Raw genomic sequence first — 26,872 nt, 5'->3', positions numbered from 1 at the left:
ACAAAGTATTTTCTTTGTAAGCTTACGTATGCTCAAAATACTTTGTTATACAAACTACTTTTCTTTGTAAGGCCCAAAATAGTTTGTAAGGTTTTCTCAGTGCACTTCAGGCCAAATGGATTTCATCACGTGGGATGTATTCTGGGGTACAGTTGTTCTTTCCCACCACTCTCACTCTCATGACTACCCTTGGCCTCGTGATCGTGTAAAATTACAATTTTACCCCCCCCCCCACGAATCGAGAAAACAATTTTCACACCTAAAGTGCTAATTTACATCCGTGGATCCACTCTACAAAAAATGTCCTGTCAACGCCGTTAATTTATTACCAATGTTTGCTGTTATGCAATTCACGGCGTTTGCTGTGAACTAGTTCACGGCGTTCACTGTGATCTCGATTACAGTGTTCACTGTGATCTGGCCACAGTAAACGCCGTGAATTGGAGCCTGATTTGCAGTCCTTCGGTGCTCAGCGGCGTCAAACTCACAGTGTTTACTGGGGACCAGATCACAGTGAACACCGCGAACAAGATCACAGTGAATCTCGTGAGCAGATCACAGTAAACGCTGTGAATTGACCTACAGTGAAAACTGGTAATAAATTAACGGCATTTACAGGACATTTTTGGTAGAGTGTCGAGAAAACATAATTTACGCACCTAAAGGACAAATTTACCCCCGTGGATCGAGAAAACATAATTTTCACACCAAAAGGACAAATTTTCCCCGTGGATCGGCAAAGTCATATGCGCCAATTTGCTCTTACACAGTTTGGCATGTAGGATTACTTTTACCCTCTAAAGAGATGCGGGAATTCGCCAATCGATGGACCGAGGACAAGCGTTGCGCGGTCCAGATTTGTAAATTTACCCTCGAAATTTTTACAAGAACTTTGGAAATTCTGGTTTCGCAATTCAGGCCACTTTTTTGTCACCAGCCCCCCCTTTCCTCTAAAAAAAAACAACAACGCTTGCTCTGCAAACTGAAGTGTGTACATAGTACATTCTTATTAGAGCATGCTTCCAAGAACACTCTTATTTGCAGCATACTTGCTAGGTACACACTTACATTGCATGTACACGCTAAATAAGAGTGTACCTGGCAAGTACACTTAAACTGGCCCATGCTTTTAGATAGGACTTATCGAGTGTATTTTAGCGTGTACATGGAAGGTACACACTTATTTAGCGTGTACTTGCCAGGCACACTCTATTTTTGGCTGAGCGATCGCGAAGCCTGTTTCTCCAGTGCGGTTGAAAAGTTTTGTCTGTCTGTCCGTCTGTCTGTCTGTGTGTGTACACTACTCCTCCTGAACGGCTCGGCCGATCTAGCTGAGATTTTGCAGGCTTATTAGGTATATTCTTGGCTCGGCACTAGTTCAGTTTTTATAGCCGAAAAACACCTAATAAACGGCGAAAAATCGAGTTTTCTGCAGGTAGATCACCTCTGTCTTGAAGAAAGGGGGTCTGGGGGGCGGAGCCCCCCAGCCTCGACAAGTTAAAGAGTTACAAGGGTCAAGATCATGTTATCTGTAGATGAAGCAACTCTTTCTAGAATAAAGGGGGGTCTGGGGGGCCCAGCATGCATCACGTAAGAAGTAAACGACGATGGACAAGCCAATGCCTGCCGAAGGCAGGCTAGCGCCGCAGGCCAAGGTAGGTACGCCAGGCGCGGATTGGAGGAACAGGCCGCGAGATATCGCGAAGCCTGTTACGACAAGACGCGGTCTGGCGTATACCTACCTTGTAGCGTGTGCCTAGCAAGTATGCTGTAAATAAGAGTGTACTTGGAAGCATGCTCTAATAAGAGTGTACCACTTCAGTTTGCAGAGTGTTTCTGAGGGAACGTGAACGTGCAGCACATACTTCTGCGAAGTCATCTTTTACGTTGAAGCAAACTTGACGTTTATCACGAGCCGGTACGCCTTCGTGCAGCGACGGGGTGAACTAGAGATCCGCTTCATAGCTTATAACGGAGCCGACCTTGACTCGAGGCAGACAACGCCATGGCCCGCGCCTGTTTCGTGTTCGCGCTCCTGCTGGTGGTTGCCGCCTGCAACGCCAAAGTGTGGGACCGCTGCACTCTGGCCAAGACTCTTCTCCACAAGTAGGTTTGATGCCTGGCGGTCCAATACCATGATAAAGCGTCTGGTTCACATCTAAGGGAGAGTGGGGTAATTCCGGACGCTTTTTTTCTTTTCGGTCTTTGAGCTTGAATATGCTTCTTGGGTCAAATGTTATTACAGGAGAGTAAAGTATGGACCTTTACCTTCACAATGATATCCATGAACGCCAAATCTCAGCAACGGTTAGGGAGAGATAGGCGCCTAACAAAAGCCCTGCTCGTGTCCGGAATTACCCCAGCCTGGGGTACTCTACAAACTGAAGTGTGTACTCAGTATGCATCTACAGATGCATACTTATAAGTACACACCTACAGATGCATACCTAGCTGAGTACACATCTACAAATGCATACCTGTTAAGTATGCATCTGTAGGTGCATACTTGGCAAGTATGCATTAGTAGGTGTGTACTTGTCACCATATGAATGCCCAGTATCAAGTACACATCTTCAGATGCATACTTGGCTGAGAACACATCTACAGACGCATACCTATCAAGTATGCATCTGTAGATGTGTACTCAGCCAAGTATGCATCTGTAGGTGTGTACTTATAAGTATGCATCTGTAGATGCATACTGAGTACACACTTCAGTTTGTAGAGTAATTCCGGACGACCTATGGGGCAATTCCGGACGACCTTAATATTTGACACTACTCGAGCTTACTTTCGCTTGTTTTGATGTCAGGCATGCTTTTAGAAGGCGTACAAGGATATTTGCTGCGAACTGAAATGTTTGATTATTACTCAAAGCATATTATAAGTAATAGTTTCCATTAAAACCCCTAAATTGACAACACTGTCTTGAGTAAAGCTCTTAAACATAGCTGCAATACTGTTTTCGTCCTTTCGTTATCCTTCCTAACGGGGGGGAGGCATGTCCACAATTTTGAACCCACTACCTTAATATAATGCGGGAAAATGAAGAAAATAACACTTCTTGTCCGGATTTACCCCACAGGGGGTAAAGTGCCGAACATGGATCGGGGTACCAATCATGGATCATTTTCGTTAGCGAGCCCGTACCGCCAAACAAATCGACCAATTGAATTTTTTCGAAGTTTTTCATGAAGTCTACACCTCTAACTTTCAGAATCACGAGCGGGGGCGCTGAGCAACCTTGCCGTTACCCTTACAGCATGCAAGTGAAAAAGTGCCTCTAAAAAGAGGTCCGAAAACGGCCTGTTTTCAGGTTAGGTTAGGAGTCAAAATTCAAACCGTTATTAAAAAGAATCCATTCATCAGAAATGTCTCAAAATTTTTTCGTGGCACCTTCAGAGTGTACTCTTTGAAAATTTAGGCGACCGGAAGTAATCGGATCGCCCCTGTCAAAACGCGAGGGGGGGTGATCCATGTTTGGGTCTGACCCAAACATGGATCACTAAAATCAGTGAAATTTCAAAGCCCTGTAAATTTCAAAGTATTTGTTATTCAATGTAGAGTTCTTGGGAGAAGGTTGTCTTTGTGGTAATCTTGAAGTGTGTCGAAGAAAATTTAGGTCATCGCTTGTTTGAGCCGAAATAGGGGACATTTCTAAAAAGTGATCCATGTTTGGTAACCTTACCCTAGTGAAAACCTTTGATGTTCAATTGTAAGAAAACGGCGAGCCATACGAGCACTCCCTAAACGCCAAAGTAAAATCCAATGACCATATAATATGATAGAATTTTAGTCATGGGACTGAACTTGATGTTAAGGTACGATAAGTACATGGAAATACAGGGGAAAGATGCAGCTTTTGCCTATTTTTGATGGTACTCAAAATTCGTGAAGCGACCACAGCCAAACGGTTTGACCTCCTACCTTGGCGATTTGGAATTATCATTTTCTAACTGATTATCTTCCTCTGTTAGGCGGGCTTTTGAGTTATCTTTACTCAAACCCAGTGAAAATCGAAGTGTCCGGAATTACCCCGTGTCCGGAATTACCCCACTCTCCCTTAACCCAACTGCCTACGGAGTGGACTATTCAGTCGTTCACTACGCAGTATTTTTGTGCATAAATTTCGCTTTGAGCATAAAGCTTTCGCTCAAAATAGAGCATGCGCGTGAGAAGAGTTTTCGGGGTCGCGAATGCTTGGGAACCGCATCGCCGAGACACATATGTTGAATTTTGCAAATCGAAATATTTCAGACCAAAACACATTAGTGCTCATTTTACTTCTTTGGACACACAAAGAAATTCAATTTGATTTCAATTCGGAGCGAATGCGCCCTCATTGCATTTGATTCGGAGAAATTATCCAACGACCGATTCTACAATGAAAGAGGCCCCTTACACGATGAAAATTTGTTGCCACTTTATATGACAAAAACGTGGATGACATTTTCATCACTTTGAAATGATGACAATCTCGTCATGAATTGATGACATTTTCATCAAAGCTGCTATACTTATTGCATGGGCGTGACAGCAATGTCATTAATTGAATTGATGACATCCTTGTACTCTACAAATCAAAGAGTGTACATGGTACGCTCTAACTGGAGCATGCCTGCAAGCACGCTCTAACTAGCGCATGCCTGCCAAGCATGCACTAACTAGTGCATACATGCCATGTACACGCTAACTGAAGCATACATTTACTACATAAGGGATAGGGAGCTTTCTGCATCAGGAAGCGTGTACATGGCATGTATGCACTAGTTAGTGCATGCTTGGTAGGCATGCGCTAGCTAGAGCGTGCTTGCAGGCATGCTCCAGTTAGAGCATACTATGTACACTCTTTGATTTGTAGAGTAGGGAAAGTTAGCCTTGAAATTGTCATCAAGTGACGACTCAAATTTTCAGCGTAGCACACCACTTTGTGTGCACTTAGTAGCCAGTAAGGGGCCGTACACAAATAACGTCACGCGTTTTTTTTTTCGATTTTTGCCCCCCCCCCCTCTGTTACATTTCGTCACATCCAGCTGAACCACCTCCCCCTTTGTGACGTTATTTATGGGGATTTAGAAGATAATCAATGCTACCTGCCAAATTGTAATTTCGTTAGAATTTTAACTTAAGTAAAAAGTTGCAGAGTTCAAATAAAGTTAAAATGTTGATTGGCAGAGCGTGCGGTTTGCGCAGGGCAGTGCAGCGGCGAGTGTGCAGTGCAGTAGCGTAAGGCCGTCGTTTGCGGGAAAAGGCGATTTTATAGGTATTTTAAGGAAATGACGTCGCAAGGGCTCGGCACCCCCCCCCCCCCCCCTCCTTCCTCGCTACATCTCATCACGTCCTGGCGGACCCCCACGCCCCTCTAAATGCGTGACGTTATTTGTGCACGGCCCCTAATGCTTGAGGCGAAGTGGGCGCTCGATTCACTGGCCATCGCGATTTCTTGTCATCTTGCCGCTGTTTTCAGATTCTCAACGAACGACCACCACCACCGTCGGAACTGGATATGAACGACGGAGCCTAAATTTTCACTCGATTTGTACGTGTTTTCAGATACAAGATACCACGTTGGCAGTTGGACTCGTGGATGTGCATCGCCTTCAGAGAATCGCGTTATACCTCGACGCACATAAACACCATCAACGCAGACGGCTCCAAGGACTACGGCCTCTTCCAAATCAACAACCGGTGGTGGTGCCACAACAACGAGTCTCCGGCCCCCAACCAGAATTCGTGCAAGGTGCACTGCGACACAGTCCTGAAAAGCATGGACGCCACTGTCAAGTGTATTAAGATTATGTACGCTAAGGCCAAGAATTCGTGGGAACCTTGGATCACCTACCCGTACTGCAAGAAACAGGATATGACAGCCTTCACCAAGGGTTGTGGTATCTAAAGCCCAATACTTTATCGTTGTATCGCAATGAGGAAAACTTGATTGAGAATTTGAATAAAGTCACTCAACTTTTTCTTTTCTGTGTTCCTAATACCAGACACGTTTCTATCAATGCTCGCTTAACTACTTCTGCCACTTTAAGGTTAGGTTTGGAAAAAAAACTTTCCAAACAATACGATGACAATTTTCTGCCGATTGAGTAAAGCAGTTAAGTTGAGACTATAATCTAACGAAAACTTATTTTAATGTTATTTCTTTACAGCAACTACTCACTCACCTTAATGGTGTTCACCGTTGAAGCTGAAACCGGCTATTGCACACTTTTAGCTAAGAACTTTGAAACTACTGTTTTTGACAATTTTGGCGTTTTTTTCAGCCCCCCCCCCCCTTTTAACAGCGCTTGTTTCTAAGGGAACGCGCCGATCGTGCAGCACATATTTCCACGTAGGCACCGTTATCGTTGAAGCAAACTTGATGTTTCTCACGAGCCGGTGCGCCTTCGTGCAATGACGGAGTGGCCAAGAGATCCGGCTCATAGCTTATAAAACGGAGCTGACCTTGACTCGAGGCAGACAACGCCATGGCTCGCGCCTGTTTCGTGTTCGCGCTCCTGCTGGTCGTTGCCGCCTGCAACGCCAAAGTGTGGGACCGCTGCACTCTGGCGAAAACTCTTCTCCACAAGTAGGTTTGATGCCTGGCGGTCCAACGATTTGGCGTCTAGTTCACATCTAAGCCAACTGCCTACGCAGTGGACTCTTCGGTCGTTCACTACGTAGTATTTTTGTGCACAAATTTCGCTCTGCACTGATAAAAATTCTGTCGTAACTTAGCGACACATCTATCGCTAATTTTTTTAGCGACAAGATTTGTTGTGGAACGAATAGCTTGTTAAACCAAACTCGTACTGGAACTAAAGGATAATTTCACAACGACTAACTTGTAATAACACATTAGCAGTCTACTTTCAAATACAAGTCGTTGACCAACAACAAATGTTGTTAGTCAACGGTAAGTTTTGTAAGTCGAAAAAGATTTTGTAATGTCTGGGGCAAGTATTCATGGAGTCCTTTTGTCGCTAAATTTATTTTGCGTAGTTCTTTAGCTATAGTAATGTTGCTATGACTAAAGATGACCTATAGATGATTATTCATAATATTCTTTAGAGCAGATAATTGCAAAATATTTTGTTTCCATACAAATAGGATCGTGAAGGGTGATAACAAGAATTTTGTTCTTCAACGACAAATTGTCACTTACAAGATTCAACGACATTTCTTCGCTTTGGTTCATGATGAAATTCTATGTTTTGGAACGACTAAATTTTCACTCATCTGATTGTTTCTATACAACCATTTATTAACAGTGTGGGCTTAAGCTTTCGTTCAGAATAGAGCATGCGCGTGAGAAGAGTTTGTGCGCAACAGCGCACACTTAAGTGCACACTTTCGTGCAAGCCTATGAACAAATAGCCACATCGAAAGTTAGAGTTGGCCGCAAGGTGGGGAGTGAGCACTCGGGGACTCGAACTACAGAGGATTGAAAATTGCTCCGTTTCACGAAAATTTGCAAGTAGACCTAACAGTAACCCTGAATACCTACTCCCTCTCCCCTCTCCCATTCCAAATAACCGATCTGCACTCGATACGGTTGATAAACGTTTCACTGTAAAGGCAGTGGGAAGTCTGCTCGCCACAAAATTTGACAGCTTGGCCCGGAAAAACTTACTAGTTTGCCAAAATTTGGCAAGCTTATGAAGATTTCCGACCGAAACTTGTCAAATTTAGGCATTCATAGAACGGCTTGACGAATAAGTGGCAAGCAACCTTGCTACTGGCTTCACTATGTTGTGACCGGGTTGCATCGACGTTCGTTACATTCGCGTCGACGAAAAGTCAATCGGACCCGTACTTTACTTTCAATTTACATTTAAGGATTGATAATAGGAGATTCCAAGTACTTCGACGAACCCCTATCTCCATGGGACAGCTGACAACGGCTTATGTAACAAACGTTACCGCCGAGCTTATGTACTCGATTACGGCCGATTGCGCTTTGAAAACCGGATAGTTACCAATGCGAATCCGTGTAAAACGAATCGCAAGTGAAAAGCCGGGCTGGAAAGATGCGGGGGAAATGCTGCGAACATTAAAAGTTCAAAGTCAAAAACCTTCAAAAATAGTTTCCATGTTATAGCGATGTGATCCACTAACAGATCCGTCCATTGCGAATCCTATGGGCTTGAGTTTGAGCGTAAATTGGTGCAATGCGTTCGAGGACGTTTTCATTCCACCAATTGGTTCCATGCGTCTGCATTGCACGTAACGTGCAATGCCTTCCTAGGGTGCGTCGTTTTTCCCCTACTTTCGGCTACGACTTCAGGATTGAACTGAAAAGTTTCCTTTTTTTGTGCTGATTTCAATAATGACCTCGGTTTTGCGATAGGACAGCTCCTTTATCACCCTATATATAGGGTACGCATCATGTCAAAAAAAATGACAATTTTTAGCGTTGCCCTGATTTTAGACCTCGCGGACGGTCTAAGGTGGTCGGGGAGACCGTTCCCTGCGTGGATTGTCATCACAAACACTATAGACAACGTTTTCAGTCGTATGGACCCGCCGCGCAGTCTTACAATGAAATTTGAACTATGTTGTTCGTAAGGTACCGTAAGTTACAGTGGATTCGGCGTAAGCATAATACGAAGCAATATTCCTTCGTAATACGAATCTTTTTAGCTTTTTCAGGAATAACAGGAAAAGTAGCGATATACATCGGCAACTTTGGCCCGTCCCGTACATTAACAAATGTGTGAATTTCGCCTTTGTTTAGCCCTGACGGGTTTGAACCTGAGTCTGGGGTCAAAATGGATGTTATTTCCGTCATCAGCGCCCTCAAAAACATAAGAAACAATGCAAAAACTCGAATAAAAAGAATGTTCAAAATATACCCCACTGGGATTTGAACCCGGGTCCGAACTTCTCCGATTCGTTCGAAAGTGGCACCATTGGATTTTTCTCGTCGCACCGATTCCAAAAATACCCCTACATGCCCTGCTAGCTGCATCCGTTGCCGAGATCCTCCTCGACCCCATGTAGACCATGATGCACCTGCAGCAGCGCCCCCGGGGCTCGGATCGGATTTGCTGCCACCGGGCGGTTCTTAGGGTCACCCAAGGAGGCTGCATACCAAATTTGGTCAAGATCGGACCACGGGAAGTCCTCGGACGAACGAACGAACGGACGAACGAACGGACGCACAGCATGCATCATACTATATGCCCGCTCCACAAATCGAAAAGCGTACATTGTATGCTCTAACTGGAGCATGCCTGCAAGCACGCTCTAGCTGGCGCATGCCTGCCAAGCATGCACTTACTAGTGCATACATGCTATGTACACGCTAACTGAAGCATGCATCTAGTGCATAAGGGATAGGGAGTTTCCTGCATCAGAAAGCGTGTACATGGCATGTATGCGCTAGTAAGTGCATGCTTGGCAGGCATGCGCTAGCTAGAGCGTGCTTACAGGCATGCTCCAGTTAGAGCATACAATGTACGCTCTTCCATTTGTAGAGCGTCCCTCCGTCATTTTTTTACAAAAAATAAACGGGACGGGCCAAAAAATAAACGGGACGGGCCAAAAACCTTCGTTATACGAAGAAAAACCACCTTCGTACACTGTTAAAAATCGTCGTAAATTTACGACATTTTGTAGAACAATTATGTCGTTTTAAAGCGACATATTTTGTTACGACTCAAGTCGTAAAAATACGACTTGAGTCGTAAATTTACGACTTGAGTCGTAAATTTACGACATATTTGTCGCTAATTTTGATAGCGAGACGTTCCGTTTTAAAACGAATTAAGTCGTAAATTTACAACTTAATCGTAAGTTTACGAACGATCGTAATTTATCTATTGAGTATGTCGTGCAGTTATGACTTCAGTCGTACATTTACGAATCTTGTCGTAAATTTGTGTAATGAATCGTAAATGAACGACACAAATCGTAAATAAGCGAGCACAATTGCAACTTTTCATCAACTTTTCGGGGATTTCAGATTTCAAAATATGTAATCGCGATAACGACAGTGTCGTAGAGAAATGATTTTTTCGTCGTTCAGTTACGACGAAGTAGTTTCAAAACGCTTTCTGTCGCTATCAAAATTAGCGACGTTTTTGTCGCTAATTTACGACAAAATTTCTGACAGTGTATTATGCTTGCGCCATTTCCTTCGTATCATGGGAAATTTCTTCGTGAGACATTTAGAGTGCACCGCACATAAGAGAGTCAGACTTCAACTTTTTTTTTGAATATATGCTAAAAATCGTTTTTTTTTCGTCTTTCAACTTTTCTTGAGGTTTGTGACAGCCTACCCACTTTATCATCAGGTGCTGTAAAAAGTAGTGTATAGAACGGCAGTGGACAAACTCAGACCCCACCATTGGGCTGGGGAGCGCAGAAGCGCTTGAGGGGAATAGAGAAATTTCCAGAAAAGCCATTTATCAGTCGCTGAATGAGGGAGCATGAATTTTCAATTGATTTGTACGTATTTTCAGATACAAGATACCACGTTGGCAGTTGGACTCATGGATGTGCATCGCCTTCAGAGAATCGCGATATGACTCGACGCACATAAACACCATCAACACAGACGGCTCCAAGGACTACGGCCTCTTCCAAATCAACAACCGGTGGTGGTGCCACAACAACGAGTCTCCGGCCCCCAACCAGAATCTGTGCAACGTGCCTTGCGACAGAGTTTTGAAAAACATGGACGCCACTGTAAAGTGTATCAAGACCATGTACGCGAAGAGCAAGAACACGTGGGAACCTTGGATCACCTACCCGTACTGCAAGAAACAGGATATGACAGCCTTCACCAAAGGTTGTGGTGTATAAAGTGCTTCAATCTTCTTTATCGTTGTATTTCACTCATTGAAATGAAGAAAACTTGGTTGAAAATTCGAAGAAAGCCACGCGACATTTTCTTTTCTGTGTACCTACCACCAGACATTAATGCTCAATAATTATTTCTGCCGCTTTCTAACACATTTTGGGAAAAATAATATTTTCCAAACAATACGATGACATGATGACATTCAGTTTAAAGGAATCCTGCAAAGGAATCGACTAAAACTTGAGTGCGGCATCAAGTTTGAAGGTCGTAGCAAAGCAATAATTGAATGTAAGCCCACTTTCGATCAATGTTTTCCATCGAAACCGCATCGCAAAAGCAAGGGAAAAATGGGTTTTCGCTGAAAACGCGACAAGAAAAGTCTCGACTCTTTTTTTTTTTTGAGAACGATCATCTCGTAAAGTTTTTGAGGGCCTTTGAGATGAAACCTAGCTTAAACACTTCCTCCATTCACACATAATCGTGCTATTTTGATATCAAAACAGCTTGCCAATTTTCCCGTGTGGAAGGATCTATAGTGAAACTGCAGTTTAAACTGTAGTGCCAAAACTACAGTTCCTGAACTGCAGTTTTTGGTAAGAACTACGTGCAGAATAAGTCCAGTTTCAGTGTGCTTATGGATCTGTAGTTTGATGAGTGTGCAAACTACTTTCTAGCTGAACTGCTATTTGTTGACCAGGTATTAAGTACTATCTATAGTTAAAAAGTGAACTTAAAAGTTTTTTAATACTGTAGTCCACAACTGAAGATCCGCGTACACTTATATCTTCAGCAGGATCTATAAAGGAAATGAAGTTTCTGCTCATACTTTTTTACACAATGACAAACTAGCTGAATGTTTACTACAATTTGTAGTAATTTTTCGCTTACGGCATAGTAGATGTCAAGCACTGCAACTTGATATGAAGAAACAAAAACAATTACATTGAGTGATTTAAATAATATAAGGATTGGAAAGGAAATATCTCTTAGAAGTTTCAGTTATATCTTTTAAAGTTTTACGTTGAAATACTTGACATTGGACACTTTTAGAAGACACGACTGCTGGATGTAACCATGCTTATAATACTATCTGGTTATCTGTTCGCTTATTTTAAAATGTTCCATATTAGTAAGGTAGCATGTGACAAAGTATCGTGGAAATCAACAAGCCACAAAATTTAGCCAGCATGTCGCCAAACAAGGTCTAGCTAAGTGGCATCAAATTCATTATGACTGGATGATAAAATGTCAAACACAAATAAAACTAGAAAGCATTATAATGCGGTGCGTCTCAGAAGTTGAAAAGGTAACGACTCCAGTCGTTGAAAAATAAGACCTTGAGGTACAGTGAAGAAATGTCCACAGGTAAATGTCCGGTCCGTTTTTGTCCATCGATTTTTCGTCCATGCACACAATGTCCAAGGTAGAATGTCCAATAATTTAATGACCACCCCTAATAAAGGCCTGAGGTTTTTTCGGCACCGAACGAATGTGGTCGACATGCATCATGCTAACATGTGGAGGATCGTTTGCGAGTGGAGGTCTGAGGAACATGATCTCCCCCAAGTACTTGGTGGGGTTGGGGCTGGACACATCCATGTCATCCATGGGCATGAATGAGAAGAATGAGATGTGCCGACGCACGATTCATATTCTGCCCAATAGCTACGAGGATTACAACGAAAGGTGGAAGGAATTTCAGGTACTTACACTACAAACCTAATTGTCTACCAAGTACACACTTACAAATACATGCTTGGCAAGTACACACTTGCAAACGCCTATGCTTAGCATGGAGTTAAACGGTGCCAAGCATGCGTTTTGTACGTGTAAACTTGCCAAGTATGCATTTGTAAGTGTGTACAAAGTACACAGGTTTGTAGTGTAGAGACAATTGCGTACAACATCAAGGTGCAGCCATTGTTAGATGCTAAATGCCAAATGCCAAATAAAATTGTTTGAGAACGGAGTTAGTTAATTTGTCACTATGGATAAACAAATAGTTGGACATTTAAAAATGCGGCCATATAATTCGGGGGCATTCTTTCCACGTGGACATATTTCTTCACCGGACATTATTTCCTAACGGACATGAATTAAGTGGACATTTTTTCAGCGGACATTAGTTCCTGAAACCGACCTTGAAGGCTCTCTGAATTAAATCACTCCATGGTGTCTTGGTTCCTGAGGAAATTCATTGTGCTGCAACAAATTATTGTGCTGCAGAATATCCTAACTTGGACTTCTATCGTTGCATTTACGTCCAGAAAGAATTATATAAAATTTTTTGGAGCGCAGAATCAACAAAGTAAGGCTTTAACCGTAGACTGATCCAAGTTACCCCCGTCGGGTGTCCCAAGTTATCCGCGTCGTGTCATGTGTGGCGATAGAAGATTCCTAAATGCAACCTGCTTGTTTGTCAATGTCAGAAGTTCTAAGCTCAAGTCACAAGTATAGCATAGCAGGCGACAGTCGTCAGGGTCACCGTCGGTATCACTCAGCCAATAAAGATATACCCCTTACGCGGAACTTCCTTCCGTTCTGAGTACAGTCCGCTTTGACCGCTCCGGCCGGACGAAGCTCGCGGCCACCGCGATAGGCGGTGCTTCGGCCAGTCGTCTGCCATGGACGCCCCAAGCAGCGCCACGCCCGCAGCCCCGGGGCCCCTGACTTGCCCGGCCGGCAGCCCCCTGCTTCTGTTCCTGGCCGCCATGCTGCAGAGCATCAGTGTCAAGCGTGACGCGGAGCGCAGGCAGCGGGCGGAAGAGGGTGTGAAGTGACAACTCAGTTTTTTTTGTGCTCACGAACTTATCGTACAATTATGTTCGAAAAACTGCACACACCTCCCCACACCACAAGTGTCGTGAACGTCACTGTTGCAGGATGCCGCGCTCTTCCCGAATACGACTACGTGGTTGTCGGCGGAGGATCCTCAGGCTGCGTGCTGGCAGCGCGGTTGTCGGAAGACGAATCCGTTTCGGTCCTGTTACTGGAGCGGGGAGGCCACGAACCCGAAGAGGCTAGAGTGCCTGGCTACGCTGTCTTCAACATCAACAGTGCAATGGCGGAGTCATTAAAGGTCACTTTTTAGTAGATTTCTATTAATTCTGCAACGTTAAGGGAAGGTTCTGGTGAAAATGTTGCCATTTTCCAAATGGATCCCACTGTCATAATTTGTTCGGAATAAAATGTTTCTTTGGAGAGACTAAAATTTGACTTTGAAGGCACATCCCAGGTTCTGAACCCAGTCGAAGAGTCTTTTTGAGCCTATTTTGGCTGTATTCTAAAAAATCTTGCGCATACTATTAAGTCGTAAAAGGTTGACATTGACAGTTTTTACTTCTTCGATTCATTTTCAAAAGATTCCGGCATGCATAGCTGAAAATTTCCATTGCATTATTAATTGTAAGCTTTTAAAGCTGAAAAGTCCCTAAACTTTGTCTATTTTGTACATTTTCGGTCAATTATAGTGAAATGCTTGGTTAGAAAGCTTGCGAATAAAAATTTAATTTACATTTTGAGTTGTGCATGCCGGCATCTTTTAAACATTAATCGAAGAGGTGAAAAATGTCAAGGCCAACCTTTTATGACAAAATAGTATGCGCAAGAAGATTTTTAAAGTTATGGCCTAAGTAGGAGAAAAAAATTCTGCGACTGGGTTCAGGGCATAAATGTGCCTCGGCCTCCCCACTGAAAATTTTTAAAAATAACTTAAAAAGACGTCAAATTTTTTAACTAATTTTCACAGAGGGCCCTATTTAGGAGAAAATAGCATTTTCACCAGAACCTCCCCTTAACAAAGTCCTCAATCCTTGGTCATTTGGATGTTAAGCTGAAGATGTGCCGGTGAAAATTCTCAGAGTAACCTCATTTAAGAAAGGGCACTTTGTGCCACGACCCCCTCCGATCGTCCTGATATTTTGCGGGCGTGTCACCCATCTATATAACTTAACCTTTATAAAAAGACTTTAAGAGCCAAAACATTACGTCTGGTAAAAATTTATTGGCTGAGTTACAGCTCGGCAAACTTACACTTTCGGACTAAAAACATGAGTTTTGATATTTTGCTTACTGCAATCAAAATGCAAAATGCAATCAATTTTTGCACCAAGTGGCTGAGACCGAGGGGTGAATCGCTCAGCGTTCTGGTGTACACATGAGTACGGGTGAGTACACCTTGTTTTACTCATAAATTTCACATTTGTAAAATTTTAAGTCTTTATTTAACGATTTAAACGACACTCAACGTGAAGTCGGTCGAAAAATAGTGTATTTCGCCCTTTTTGGCCCGCCCTTCTATTCAAAAAATAGGGGGAGGGCCTATGCATTTGCCTTTGTGTCTGTGTGTTGTTGTTGTTGTTGTAGTTGTTGTTGTTGTTGGCGTCTGTGTACAAGGAAGGAGTTGAGCTAGAGTAACCAGATTTGGAGGGTACTTCAGGAGTACCGTCCAAACAAATAATCGGGTGGTGCAAATCCCGTCCGGGTCGCACAAGGGCTGCTGCAGGTGCATCATGGTTTACATGAGCGGGAGGGGGATTTCCGCCATTATTGGTGCTAGCAGGGCACATAGGGGTATTTTTGGAATCGGGGCGACGAGACAAGATGAATGGACCTGGTCCCGACCCCATCGGCCGCTTTTACGAGTTGGCCAGATCAGGATCTTCAAAAAAGGGGGTCGACCGACTAAAAAAAAATATTGCAGATTTCGATTGGTCTCAGCAAGACCTTTTCAACGAGGGGTCGGAAAGGGGGTCCAGGAGCCCGACTTCGTATATTAGTCACATCAGGATCTTGAAAAAAGGGGGTCGACCGACTGAAAATTTTTACTTAAGTTTTGGATAGGTCTTGGCAAGACCTCTTCAACGAGGGGTCGGAAGGGGGATCCAGGAGCCCGGCTTCATGAGTTATGGGAAAAAGTGCGACGGACTCGTTTTGCGCTCCTGCTGTGCCTCTATTGCAAGGAGTTGCAGTAGCATGGCAAATATGGGTATTTTCAGAATGAGGGCGAAGAGACAAATGTAATGGGCATATTCCAAGGACAGTTGGAGTAAAAAGTGTAAGGACTATTGCATATTGTGAATAGAAGGGCGGGCCTAAGTCACGATGGTACATCGATAACTGTGCTTTACCCGCTCACGGGGTGTGTGATGCGAGCGGGCCGAAGGCCCGGGCCTTCGACTGGCCAAGTTGGGTCTGATGCGAGGGCCGAAGGCCCGAGAAAAGGCCGCCGGCAGGCCAAGCTGGGCCGGCCCCCTGTCGAACCGAGTTGCCGGCGCAGCGAAGCGGAGCTGGCAACTCGGTTCGACGGAAGGGCGGGCCCTAGCTTGTTAAACTTGTGACCACACTGAGGACGGGCAAATTTGTACACATGAGTACACTTGTGGTTCACCCCTCGGCTGAGACACGAGTCCTCTCACGTAAAATTGTTTTCCCCGTTATGTCATGTGTGGCGATAGAAGTTTCCTAAATGCAACCTGCTTTTGTCAATGTCGAGGTGTCAGCAGTGCTAGAGCGCGTGCTTACAAATACTGCTCGGGGTAGAGCATATAATGTACGCTTTTCAATTTGTTGGCTGAGCGATAGCGAAGCCCTTGCCGTGTTTGGGCGCGCTGAAAAGTGACTGGTCGTGCGTCTGTCTGTCTGTCTGTGAGTCTGTTTGTACTCACCAACGATTCTCAGCAACTACAGTGGCTATAGTTTCAAGATTTCGTATTTAACGTCGCCTTAGTACCCTCCAACACGAGTTTGTTTCAAATCGTTGTTTAGTATCGTTTGAAATATTCAAAACATATTTTTGAATCAGGTTATTAGCATGGTTAGGTTGGCAGCACTCAGCACTCACCAATTTCTCATACCTGCGGCAGCGGCTCTCAAATACGGGACAGAAGCAAATAAGCAAATAAAACAAAATAACGAGCAGAAGGGTTTGGAAATGAGATCGGCCATAGTTTTTCAACATTCTAGAATGATAATAACCCTTTTGGAGTATCAACACAGCGAAATATGGAGAATGGAAGTGCAAATGATTTACGTCTTTCGTTCCCCTCGCCCCTCTCCCCCGTTAGAGGGGAATCTTCTTCAGGTCAGTGCACTTTGACAGAGCATTGTAAACAGAATGTTTTTATTTTCTCCTTTTGTATTGTGGGCATCTTCATATTTCATTTTCTATAGTGTCATCCTCTTTTTTAAATTTTCATACTAGAGGAAATCAGGGAAATGCATAAATAACTTGTGTTGAAATTAGGAGGCATACTTAGTTTGGACTCGAGAAATACATTCTTTTTCAAAACTGCAAGCTGACAAGAGTGCAAAAGTACTAACATGTGTTTATTAATAGAATCAATGTATGCTTGTGTGTATTGAGTTTGAATTGATATTGGGTTCAAAGAGACGACTCAGGTTTTGAGCGGTGAGTGAATTAGTGATTCGATTTAATGAGACAATTCTTTTAACATCACCGAAGTTAATATAACTGGTACTACTCAGTATTGTTTACATGAGTAAGAGAAATTATGTCGGTTCATTAAGTTTTGGGTAGCCTTGGCATTGGACTCTATGTGACGAACCACTGGATTTGACAATAATTGGTCCCCGTTGACTGGTTCAGATCAGCCTACCCTAAACTGCCACTCTCTTAATATTAACTGTGATAACATGTTCCAATCAATTTTGTTTTATTCACTGGTTCACAATGAAAGAATGGCAAAATGTTTCTTAAATATTACTTATAAAATTGTGAATTCATTAGTTAGGAAAAAAAGATATCGAATAGTAACCCAAGCATACAAGTAGCCAATTAAGCGATTCAATGCTGGCAATTGAATGTTACTCGACTGAGGGATTCGCATTGGTGTGGCATCAGGGAATTGGTGACGACAGAGGGTGCTTCATGAAGACAAATAGGAACAATATACAGAAAGAAATTTAGTCTAAAGTATTGTATGTAGTTTTCAGTGTACTAGTCACAAAAACTTCATTTATTTCAATGCCAATCCTACATTTTCATCTAGAGCTACGCAATTTTGGGCCAAACTTTCCAAGTTGAGATTTGTATGTTTCGCTGTAGTTTTCAGTGCGCTGACCTCAATATTGACATCTAAATTGTCCCCTGACCCAAACTTTTAACACCAGACCTATAATTTCATCCCATATTAGGTCATTTTGGACCAAAAATTTCAAGTCAAGGTTTATATTGTTTCCTGCAGTTTTTGATGTGCTGAACTTAAAAATGACTTCCAAAATTTTCTCAGACTCACACTTACCCAAATTTGGACCAATTTTGGAGCAGAATTTTTAAATCGAGTTTGACGTTGATCCCAGCAGTTTTTGGTGTGCTGATAACGAAAATCACTCCCATTTCGACTTCAGACTTATATTTTCATCCCAAATTAGGTCATTTTGGACCAAAATTTTCAAGTCGAGTTTTATATGGTTTCCTGCAGATTTTGGTGTGCTGAACTCAAAAATGACCTCCAAACTTTTCCCAGACTCACATTTAACCGAATTTTGACCAATTTTGGACCAAAATTTTTATATTGAGTTTGACTTTGATCCCAGCAGTTTTTGGTGTTCTGATAACGAAAATCACTTCCACTTGTGCCCCTGGTCTAAAGTTCACTCAATATGAGCCCATCATTGCACATTTCGTCTACTCAAGCAAAGTCCAAAGTGCACAAACTATGTCAATTCGCATCGCTCAGCCACACTACGCGCCCAGACTAAACGGCGCGTACCCCTAGTAGTGCACCAAGGCACACATGGCCAAGTACACACTTTCCAATGCATGCTTTGCAAGTAAACACAAATGTGTAAGTGTGTCCATAACAAGCATGCATTTGTAAATGTGTACTTAGCCAAGTTCGCTTTCATGTGAGTTGAAAGTAATGTTTTGTGTTGAAGGCTGAACCGGAGCCCCACAACTGCAACGCCACAGGCTGCGTCCTCAACGTCCCGACGGTGCTCGGAGGTGGCAGCACCATCAACGGGATGCTCTACGTCCGGGGCAGCGGCGAGGACTACGACGAGTGGGCCAGGCTCACAGGAGACCGCGGATGGGCATTCAACAACGTGTTGCGTTACTTCAAGAAATCTGAAGACAATCTTGACTCTCCGATCAACAGGGACATGAGTAGGTATTTGATCCAGGAAGCGGAAGAAGGGAATAACTTGACTTATCCCCAAATTGAGTTTTTATTTTATTATTGTGCCTTAGAATGGTTTACATCATTACACCAAATTATTTGACTGAATTCCAAGCAGTTTAGGAGAAAATCCACATGGAAAAAGGGTATAACTCAACTTAACCCCTTTTACAGTCTAAATTTCATTGGAAAATGGAGATAACTCAACCTTAGTCTACATGAGTCCGTTTGACAAATTGGCAAAAAGATATAACTCAACTTGTGTTTTTAAGAATCTAGTGTAGAAAGAATCAACTCAACTTAACCCCCCCTTAATTTTAAATTTCAATTTGGAAAAAAGAGCTAAGTCCAAAAAATACGATTTCAAGAAATCCTAGGAGTCACGAAGTCAATTTGGGTAGGAGAGTGGGGAAAGCAAAAAAGTTATGTAAAAGGTAGGGCGTGGCTCAAGGGTGGCTACGAACGGCGGCAGTGGTACCAATGTGGTCGTGCCACCCGTCAAAATTTAACCTTGGCAATAAAGAGAAATCAAAATGCCGGGAAATTCGAAAAATTCCAATGCTAATGTATTCCACAGTGATCTGACAAAGGAACATCTTTGAAGTCCATCATTATGAAAATTTTGGTAGCAGAAAGAAGGCAGTAAATTAATTTTCGCGGGTTGGCAACAATTTTGTCGGCGTCTGCGCCCTTGCGAAAATCGCGAAGCCGAAAACACGAGTATAGTCGCGCATTAAAACCGCCCCTCCATTGTTGCTGACGTTGAATTGTTTGGCTTGTTTCAAAAGGCTACGGTTCTCTAGTCATGTTTTCTTCAATTCTGTGTAATAGTTCTCACTCACAACGTAGCAACACCACGACGGTTGGCTTGACAAACTTTATAAACTCGAGAGGGATGGTCTCGAAACACGGGTGAGTCTTGTTCGAGGAACATGAGCACTGAAAGTCGCGAGGTGGAGCGAAGTGATCATGGTGCTAACTGAATCAGAAGTACCATCAAACCTGGCTAAAAGGAGCAGCTACATGACCAGCTTATTCAAAAAAGAGACTAAAAGTCTTAAAGCGACTCTTAAACTACATTAAGGAAAGATAATTCACAGATGCATGTGCACAGGTACGCAGTTAAATGGCTCAATTCACTCCAATTTGAAGAGTAACAAAAATTTTCAACAAAACAACAACAAAAACAACGACGCAGCGGTGCGGGATTGGTGCGGGACACTCTCATAAAAAAGTCAGTGGCCGGCCGGCCGATCCAAATGGCCACGTTCGAAACGACACCAATTCTATTGTTGCATCTTGTCTACCTGCAGTCAAAGAAATTTTTCATTTCGAACGTGCTATTTCAGCTTTTGGAGTAAGCTGTACAGACCCAAAAAGAAGCTCCGCTATTGGTCCGGCTCGGCTCGGCTCCCCCCACTACCTTCTTTTTCCTTTGACGAGTCGAGTTTTGCCATGGAAACGGCGATTTTGACAGGAAATTTCTCAAAATTGGCCACCAAATTTTTAACCAGATTTCAGCATCAGAATCAGCGTTCAAAGTTCTACAAGTCTGCAAAATCTCATTAAAATCGTATAGAAAATTTCCGAAATGCATAAAGGGCCACACAAATCGAATCTCGGGCCGGCTGAATCCTGGGTATACTATAAGGCTACTTCGTGCCTAAAAATACACCAGAGTAACATACACTTTATGCAGACTATTGTTCCACTTGACTTGTCTCCAAATTCCTCTTTGTTTAGGAAATATAAGGTGAGCTGACTCTGTTTTCCATTTCAACGGAAAGTGATAAGTCGCAGAAATCCTCTACGGAGTGACCTTACACTTTTGATTTTTTTCCAAAATTTTACTAATGCTTTTTGAAATTATTAACATTTGCAACATTCATTTGTTTTGTTTTACTTTTCCCCGCTAACAGTTCTGTTTCTCCTGAAAAATGGCCAAAATTGAGTTATCCCCTTCTTCCGCTTCCTGGATCATTTGAAAGCTGAGAATTAACTTTTCGTGCCCGTTATGAAATGTTAAATTCTTTAAAACCTGAACCCTGTCACGCGTCTGATTTGTTTTAATGTTAACGTTTATGGTCGGCCTTGCGAAGAAAAGTAGCTTGTCAGAACAATGTATATTTTAGCATACATGAGCTTACAAAGTAAATACTACTTTATTCACGAACTATTTCTTCGTAAACTAACCTGTACTGCACTACAAAACTAACTGTCTACTATTTCTTCGTAAACTAATCTGTACTACACTACAAAACTAGCTGTCTACTAAGTACACACTTACAAATGCATGCTTGGCAAGTACACACAAACGTATGCTTGGCGCCGTATAATTCCACGCTAAGCATAGGCGTTTGTAAGTGTGTACTTAGTAGACAGTTAGGTTTGTTTAGTGTATGCATGCTTGCTCATTATACTTTGTACGCTTTTAAGCGTGTGCAGTTCGGCTGACAGAATGATGATTGCCTTCGACGCAGGGTACCACGGCCGCGGCGGTCCGCAGAAGGTGTCCTGGCAGCCCTACCGCCACCCCGTGATGCCGCTGCTGGCCCAGGCCTTGGAGGCCGCGGGCGTCCGGCCCCGCCTGGACATCAACGCCGAGGCCCAGCTGGGCTACTCGGTGGTGCAGACGACGTCGGCCGGTGGCAGGCGCTGGACCACGTTCAACAGCTACATCGAGCCGGTGCTGCGCAGGCGGAACCTTCACGTGGAGACTTTCGCCACGGCCAGGAAGGTTGTCCTGCAGAACGCGGCCCGCGGCAAGCTCAAGGCGGTAGGAGTGGAGTTCGAGGACGCTGCCGGCACGGTGAGTTTGCTGGTGACGATACACTGGTATTCGTCGGTGCATCGAATGTGACGTCTTACGCGTCAGAATGTGAACTTTGTCATACGTCCTTAATAAGATGCCTCAATCGTTTGAACGTGGATCAACAATCAATCGAATGTCATATCATTTTCAAACGAACGTGACAAGGCCCACATTCACTCCAACTCCAAAGGTGATACTATTAGTACCTTTTTTGGCGATACGATAGAGTACCGCCAACAAAGGGCCATACACAAAAACTTTGCCTTCGAAGAGGCGATAAACAAAAGAATCGCCGAAAATCAGCGGTACTTCGGAGTATTCCCAAAATTTGGCCATTAATTTTCCAAAACTCGAGAGAACTGATTAACTTTATAGCCAAATTTTGGCAATACTCTAATGTATCGCCATCAACTGTTTTGTATAGCCGCTTTGAAGGCTAGATTTTCGGTATCACCGTTTGTTGAACATTTCAAATCTACAATTGTATTGTTTAAAAGCCAGGGACAATTATGTGTACATTTGGTAACGCTTTAAATCGTTTCCACTTTGGTTCCTGTAGTTTGCCGAAAGGAATTTTTACGTCCGATTACGAACAAAGCAGTGCATAGGCATTCACAATAATTGTTCTGAGCCTGTAATGGACATCTGAATTGTTCCTGATTCTGTGAACAAATAAATGTCCTTGGATATCTAGTGTGCACTCCTCGTGTGCGATTGTATTGCCGAAAAATATACTCAAGGATCGCCAGTAGGTTTGGAGTGTTCTAAAATATGACGTAATTAGTTGTAAAACCGTGAAATAATTCTCATGGCAATACTGAACTTTAAATGATAAAACGCCGAAAATTCAGACCAATTTTTGGTAGGTTGGCCTGAACGGCCTCTGAACTTGCGGTTTTCAACTCTGCACAGGTCCACGTGGTGCGAGCGAGGAGGGAAGTGGTGCTAACAGCCGGGGCCATCCACACCCCGCAACTCCTCATGCTTTCTGGCATAGGCCCGGCTGGGCAGCTCAAGGTCTAGTATTTTTTTAGTTTATTCGGATGGCAATTTCTAAATTTTCCTGATGAGGGACTATTTCTGATTGGTTTGAGTTTCGATGGTGTCAGGATTACCCTGTTATTTCGAGTGTAAGCCAGTTGACTGAGAAAGTTGCTTCAGCTACTGTGAGTCTAAACCCAACGAACGGAGCGGAATGCATCCAAACGTCACACTCCACACGGTAAAAGACGGAACCTGGTTTTCCCAGGAAGCCAATGGTGAAGGCATAGGCGATTTCCAGGGAGTTCCTGGGAAAACCAGGAGACGTTTTTACCGTGCAAGTGTCGTGAACAAAGCCATAACGAAACTTTCGTCCGAAGCATCCCGAAAACGCTCTTGCTAATGCATGGGTAGGCATTGCACTACTGGTGCGATGAATAAGAGTTCAAATTCATATGGCACCATAGTTAAAGCTTTCCTCATAGCGTTTGGGTTCTCAGTGTGGATCTTGCATTTTCAAAGTTTTAACCAAGACACTGTAAAAAATTCCGTACTTTTGTACGGAAATGGTACAGAAAAATATAGTACGGAGGTACGGAGAAAAGTACGGAACGTTCCGTACTTGTTCCATATGAACCCATGTAAATGGGTAGGGTAAACTATACAGTTATCGGCAGGGGTACAGTTATCGTCATGTCGGCGAATAATTGGGTCCTGCTCTGCAAGTACGCGTCCGTTAGTGATGCGGCCAATGCAGATCGCTAGAGACACCTTTTGAGCATGCAGGAACGAGAAAGCATCGCGTTTGATTGAGCATGTCAGCCAACAGAGCCACGTTTCTTGTCAAGTGCAGAATGAAGCTGCTTCGGCCGCCTGTTCTTATCTTCTCTGCCAGGAACAGGGGTTCAATCTTTCGTTAAATTCGTGAATATGGGCCGGAAAAAACTATTCCCTTTGTCAGGTTCCGTCTCCCCATCTATTGAAGAGGGCATACTGTGCTTGGTGCACAGAAATTCCTCTTGCTTGCCCTCATTCGGGGGGTGCCGATAACTGCACCAGAGAAATCACCCAAATACAGTTATCGTCAGGGTGGCCTCAGACTTAACTGGTGTTTCGGGCGTCGTCCGGGAGTTAATATTCTGATGCATTATGACCATAGGAAGACCCCTGCCAAATTTGAATGAAATCGGACCACTTTTTCCCAGTGATCTACGTGATTTACGAAATGTCCTCCTCCGCGCTTTGAAAGGTTGTTTTTTCGCAGCACATGGTGCTAGTTGTCCGTGAGTCTAAAGTAAAGGGCGCAAGAGGCATGACAGAAGAGAGAGGGGGTTCGTGACATGTCGAGGGGTGATATAGAGTGTCTGTGACGACTGTTAGAAATTTTCGTCACTTTCGGTCATGTTTTGCCTTTTTAACAAGGGGTGCCGATAACTGTCATAAAGGGTGCCGATAACTGTATTTTGGCTGCCGATAACTGTGTTTTGGTAACCTTTTTCTCAGGTCAAATAAGAGCGTCACAAACAATTTTTGGTGAAATCTTTGTCAGCCACTTCGTTGTCTAGATCCTTCTGAGGTGTCTGGAACAAGTCGCACGGGTCTAAGTGTCATAACCTACCCTAGAGGCCCTTGAAAAGAAAGCGATGCTCTTAAACTGACGGTAACTGTATAGTTTACCCTACGGAAAAAAAGTACGGAACGTTCCGTAGTTGGCAAGTACGGACGGTCCAGGCAAATTATTGACCAGACATGTTCCGTACTTTTTTCGTACTCTTTTCTCACAGTGGATGGAGATTGACACCTGGAAAGGTTCCATAACAGTGCAGTGTGTTTCTGAAGGCGCTGGGCATCCCCGTCCTCAAAGACCTCCCGGTGGGCGAAGAGCTGCTGGACCACGCCGACGTCGTGGGCGTGCCCTACAAGTGTGAGCCGCCGCTCTGCACCACGGACTGGCAGAGCCGCCTCGCCGATCTCCGGCAGTACCGGCAGAACCGCACAGGGCCCCTCTCCGCCTTGAACGTCCTGCACCTCAACGTTTTCGCTAGGAGCTCGCTGGCCGAGCCGGGGACGGGCCTGGCCCCGGATCTGCAGATTATGTTCCTTGCGCGCACTGTGGACGAATACGAGACGTAAGTTGCTTCACTATTTCTCTTCTTGTGCGCGTTGAGAAAACCTTGTTGCAGAAATGCATAGAGTTTAGCGGGCGCATTTCTCTACATTAACCCCTTCTTAACAGTCGCAGATCCAGCGTCTAGTCTGAACATCAGATTGCAATTTTCACTTCAAGATACTACAATTTTGCGATAGCGTCTGCTAAGAAAAAGCAGTTTTAAAATCAGAGCAAAATTTTACAGTAGCTTATTTTAAAGAAGAAAAAAAATACTGCCACTTTAGGTTCAATACATTGTACGAATTTCAACAATAGTGTTACTTATTTGAAATAAAAGCGCCGCAAAGAGAAGGACAAAGTTGCCAGAGAGTCTCGTTCACACGGGTGCTGTTGTCATCGCAGGTGCCTGCCGTACGACTCGTGGCGAATCAACAGGGTCATCCCTTTGGTGTCCCTCATGCGGCCCTACAGCGTGGGCTGGCTGCGCCTCAACGCGTCCAACCCTCGCGGGCTGCCCCTGGTGAAGCTCAACTACTTCGGGGACCCCGCGGGCCACGACCTTGCCGTCACAGTGGAGGCGCTGAGGATGGGCCTGCGGCTGCGGGATGCTCTCGCCCCGCTGGGCCTCACTCTGGACACCAGCTCGTTCACCCAGTGTGCGTAAGTTTCGCGACAGTTCAGACGTTGAGGTGGTACCGATTAGTTTGTATTGCGTATGCTCAAAATACCTCGTAAGGTTCCAAGCGTGCAAAGCACTTTTCATGACGGATCCCGTACGCAAGAGTGACAGAGCTCACTACAAATCCAAAGGTCAGACTTCTCGCCACTCCAGAGGCAAGACATAAAAGTTTCGCCAAGTTTTGGTCAGATCTAAAAGTCTCGCCAAAATTTGGTCAGACACAAAATTCTCACCACAAAATGGCGAGACTTTTGTGTCTGACCGTTTTGTGGCGAGACTTTTTTGTCTGACCAAATTTTGGCGAGACTTTCAGGTCTGACCGAAACTTGGCGAGACTTAAATGTATCGCCATATTTTGGCGCGAAGTCTTTCCATCCAATTTGCAGTGAGCGTCGAAAACGGCTCTCTGGGTCAGCTCACTGCTTGCTAGCATCTGTCTCTGATTGATGTTTTCTGCTCCGACGGGCGTGCGCCGCAGGGCGGAGGGCGCCGTGGACTCGGACGCGTTCCTGCGCTGCGTGGCGCGCACGCGCACGTCCACCTCCTGGCACTGGAGCGGCACGTGCCGCATGGGCCGCGCCCGCGACCCGCGCGCCGTCCTGGACTCGCGCCTGCGCGTCAGAGGGGTGGCCAGCCTGCGCGTGGCCGACGCGTCCGCCATGCCCTTCATCCCCAGCGGCAACACCAACAACCCCACCATCATGCTGGCCGAGCGCGCCGCCGACATCATCAAGCGCGACAGGAAGGCGCTGTGCCCCTGGTGCTGAGCTGCCGACTCAGTCACCGCCAACAGTGTCAAAGTTCGTCACTTTATGAAATTGACATCAAGTGGCGACTCAAATTTTCACAGTGAATGAGACCACATTTATTATATATTATAATACACATGATAATCAATAAAGGGGGCATTGCAAGAAAAATAACTATTTTCAACTCAGTTTATCTCAATTTTAGAGGGCACCCTCTGGGTGCAAACAGGGCGAAACTGGCACCATTCACTGAGATTCCACGCTACGAATATTAGGGGCAGGGCGGGGAAAAACTGGACGCTTTGCAATCTTTCCCGATTTTGACTCTAATTGACTATACTTAGGCACAGTATCCGTTAGGTCTGTTGATCCAGCCTCAAAGAAAGACATTTCAACCCTCGTTGAGCGTGTTTCCGGCTTCATTCAGAAATAAACAAGACACAGAGTGCGATTCTTCCCCGTCGAAACTGGGAAAAATCGAACACCCAAGGGGAAAAATCGCAGACAGGCTTTAATTTAACAAGAACCTATGAAACTAGGTCAAAAATCTCTTGGGAACGGTTTCCGGGGGTAAGACTTGCGATACGCACAGAAGCAGGCGCACG

General features: G+C 44.3%; 3 protein-coding genes across 3 annotated transcripts; all 3 read left to right on the top strand.

Moving 5' to 3' along the window:
- Nucleotides 1-1,952: 1,952 nt before the first annotated feature.
- On the top strand, nt 1,953-5,971 carry LOC117653613 (lysozyme 2-like). The gene is made up of 2 exons (XM_034399410.1): nt 1,953-2,106; nt 5,554-5,971. The coding sequence occupies exons 1-2, from the start codon at nt 2,006-2,008 to the stop codon at nt 5,894-5,896; spliced, it is 444 nt and encodes a 147-aa protein (XP_034255301.1). The 5' UTR covers nt 1,953-2,005; the 3' UTR covers nt 5,897-5,971.
- A 452-nt stretch (nt 5,972-6,423) lies between these two features.
- LOC117653612 (lysozyme C-like) lies at nt 6,424-10,871 on the top strand. Its single transcript, XM_034399409.1, has 2 exons — nt 6,424-6,577; nt 10,455-10,871. The coding sequence occupies exons 1-2, from the start codon at nt 6,477-6,479 to the stop codon at nt 10,795-10,797; spliced, it is 444 nt and encodes a 147-aa protein (XP_034255300.1). The 5' UTR covers nt 6,424-6,476; the 3' UTR covers nt 10,798-10,871.
- A 2,551-nt stretch (nt 10,872-13,422) lies between these two features.
- LOC117653611 (glucose dehydrogenase [FAD, quinone]-like) lies at nt 13,423-26,444 on the top strand. The gene is made up of 8 exons (XM_034399408.1): nt 13,423-13,564; nt 13,678-13,874; nt 18,695-18,923; nt 21,417-21,745; nt 22,661-22,765; nt 24,569-24,858; nt 25,242-25,499; nt 25,997-26,444. Exons 1-8 carry the CDS (start codon nt 13,507-13,509, stop codon nt 26,283-26,285), a joined length of 1,755 nt encoding a protein of 584 aa, XP_034255299.1. The 5' UTR covers nt 13,423-13,506; the 3' UTR covers nt 26,286-26,444.
- Nucleotides 26,445-26,872: the final 428 nt, after the last annotated feature.

Source organism: Thrips palmi, unplaced genomic scaffold, assembly GCF_012932325.1.
Source record: "Thrips palmi isolate BJ-2018 unplaced genomic scaffold, TpBJ-2018v1 HiC_scaffold_8, whole genome shotgun sequence".
In the NCBI taxonomy this organism is placed as follows: domain Eukaryota; kingdom Metazoa; phylum Arthropoda; class Insecta; order Thysanoptera; family Thripidae; genus Thrips; species Thrips palmi.
The sequence above is the reverse complement of the archived record's forward strand: the minus strand, read 5'-3'. Positions and strand labels throughout refer to the sequence as shown.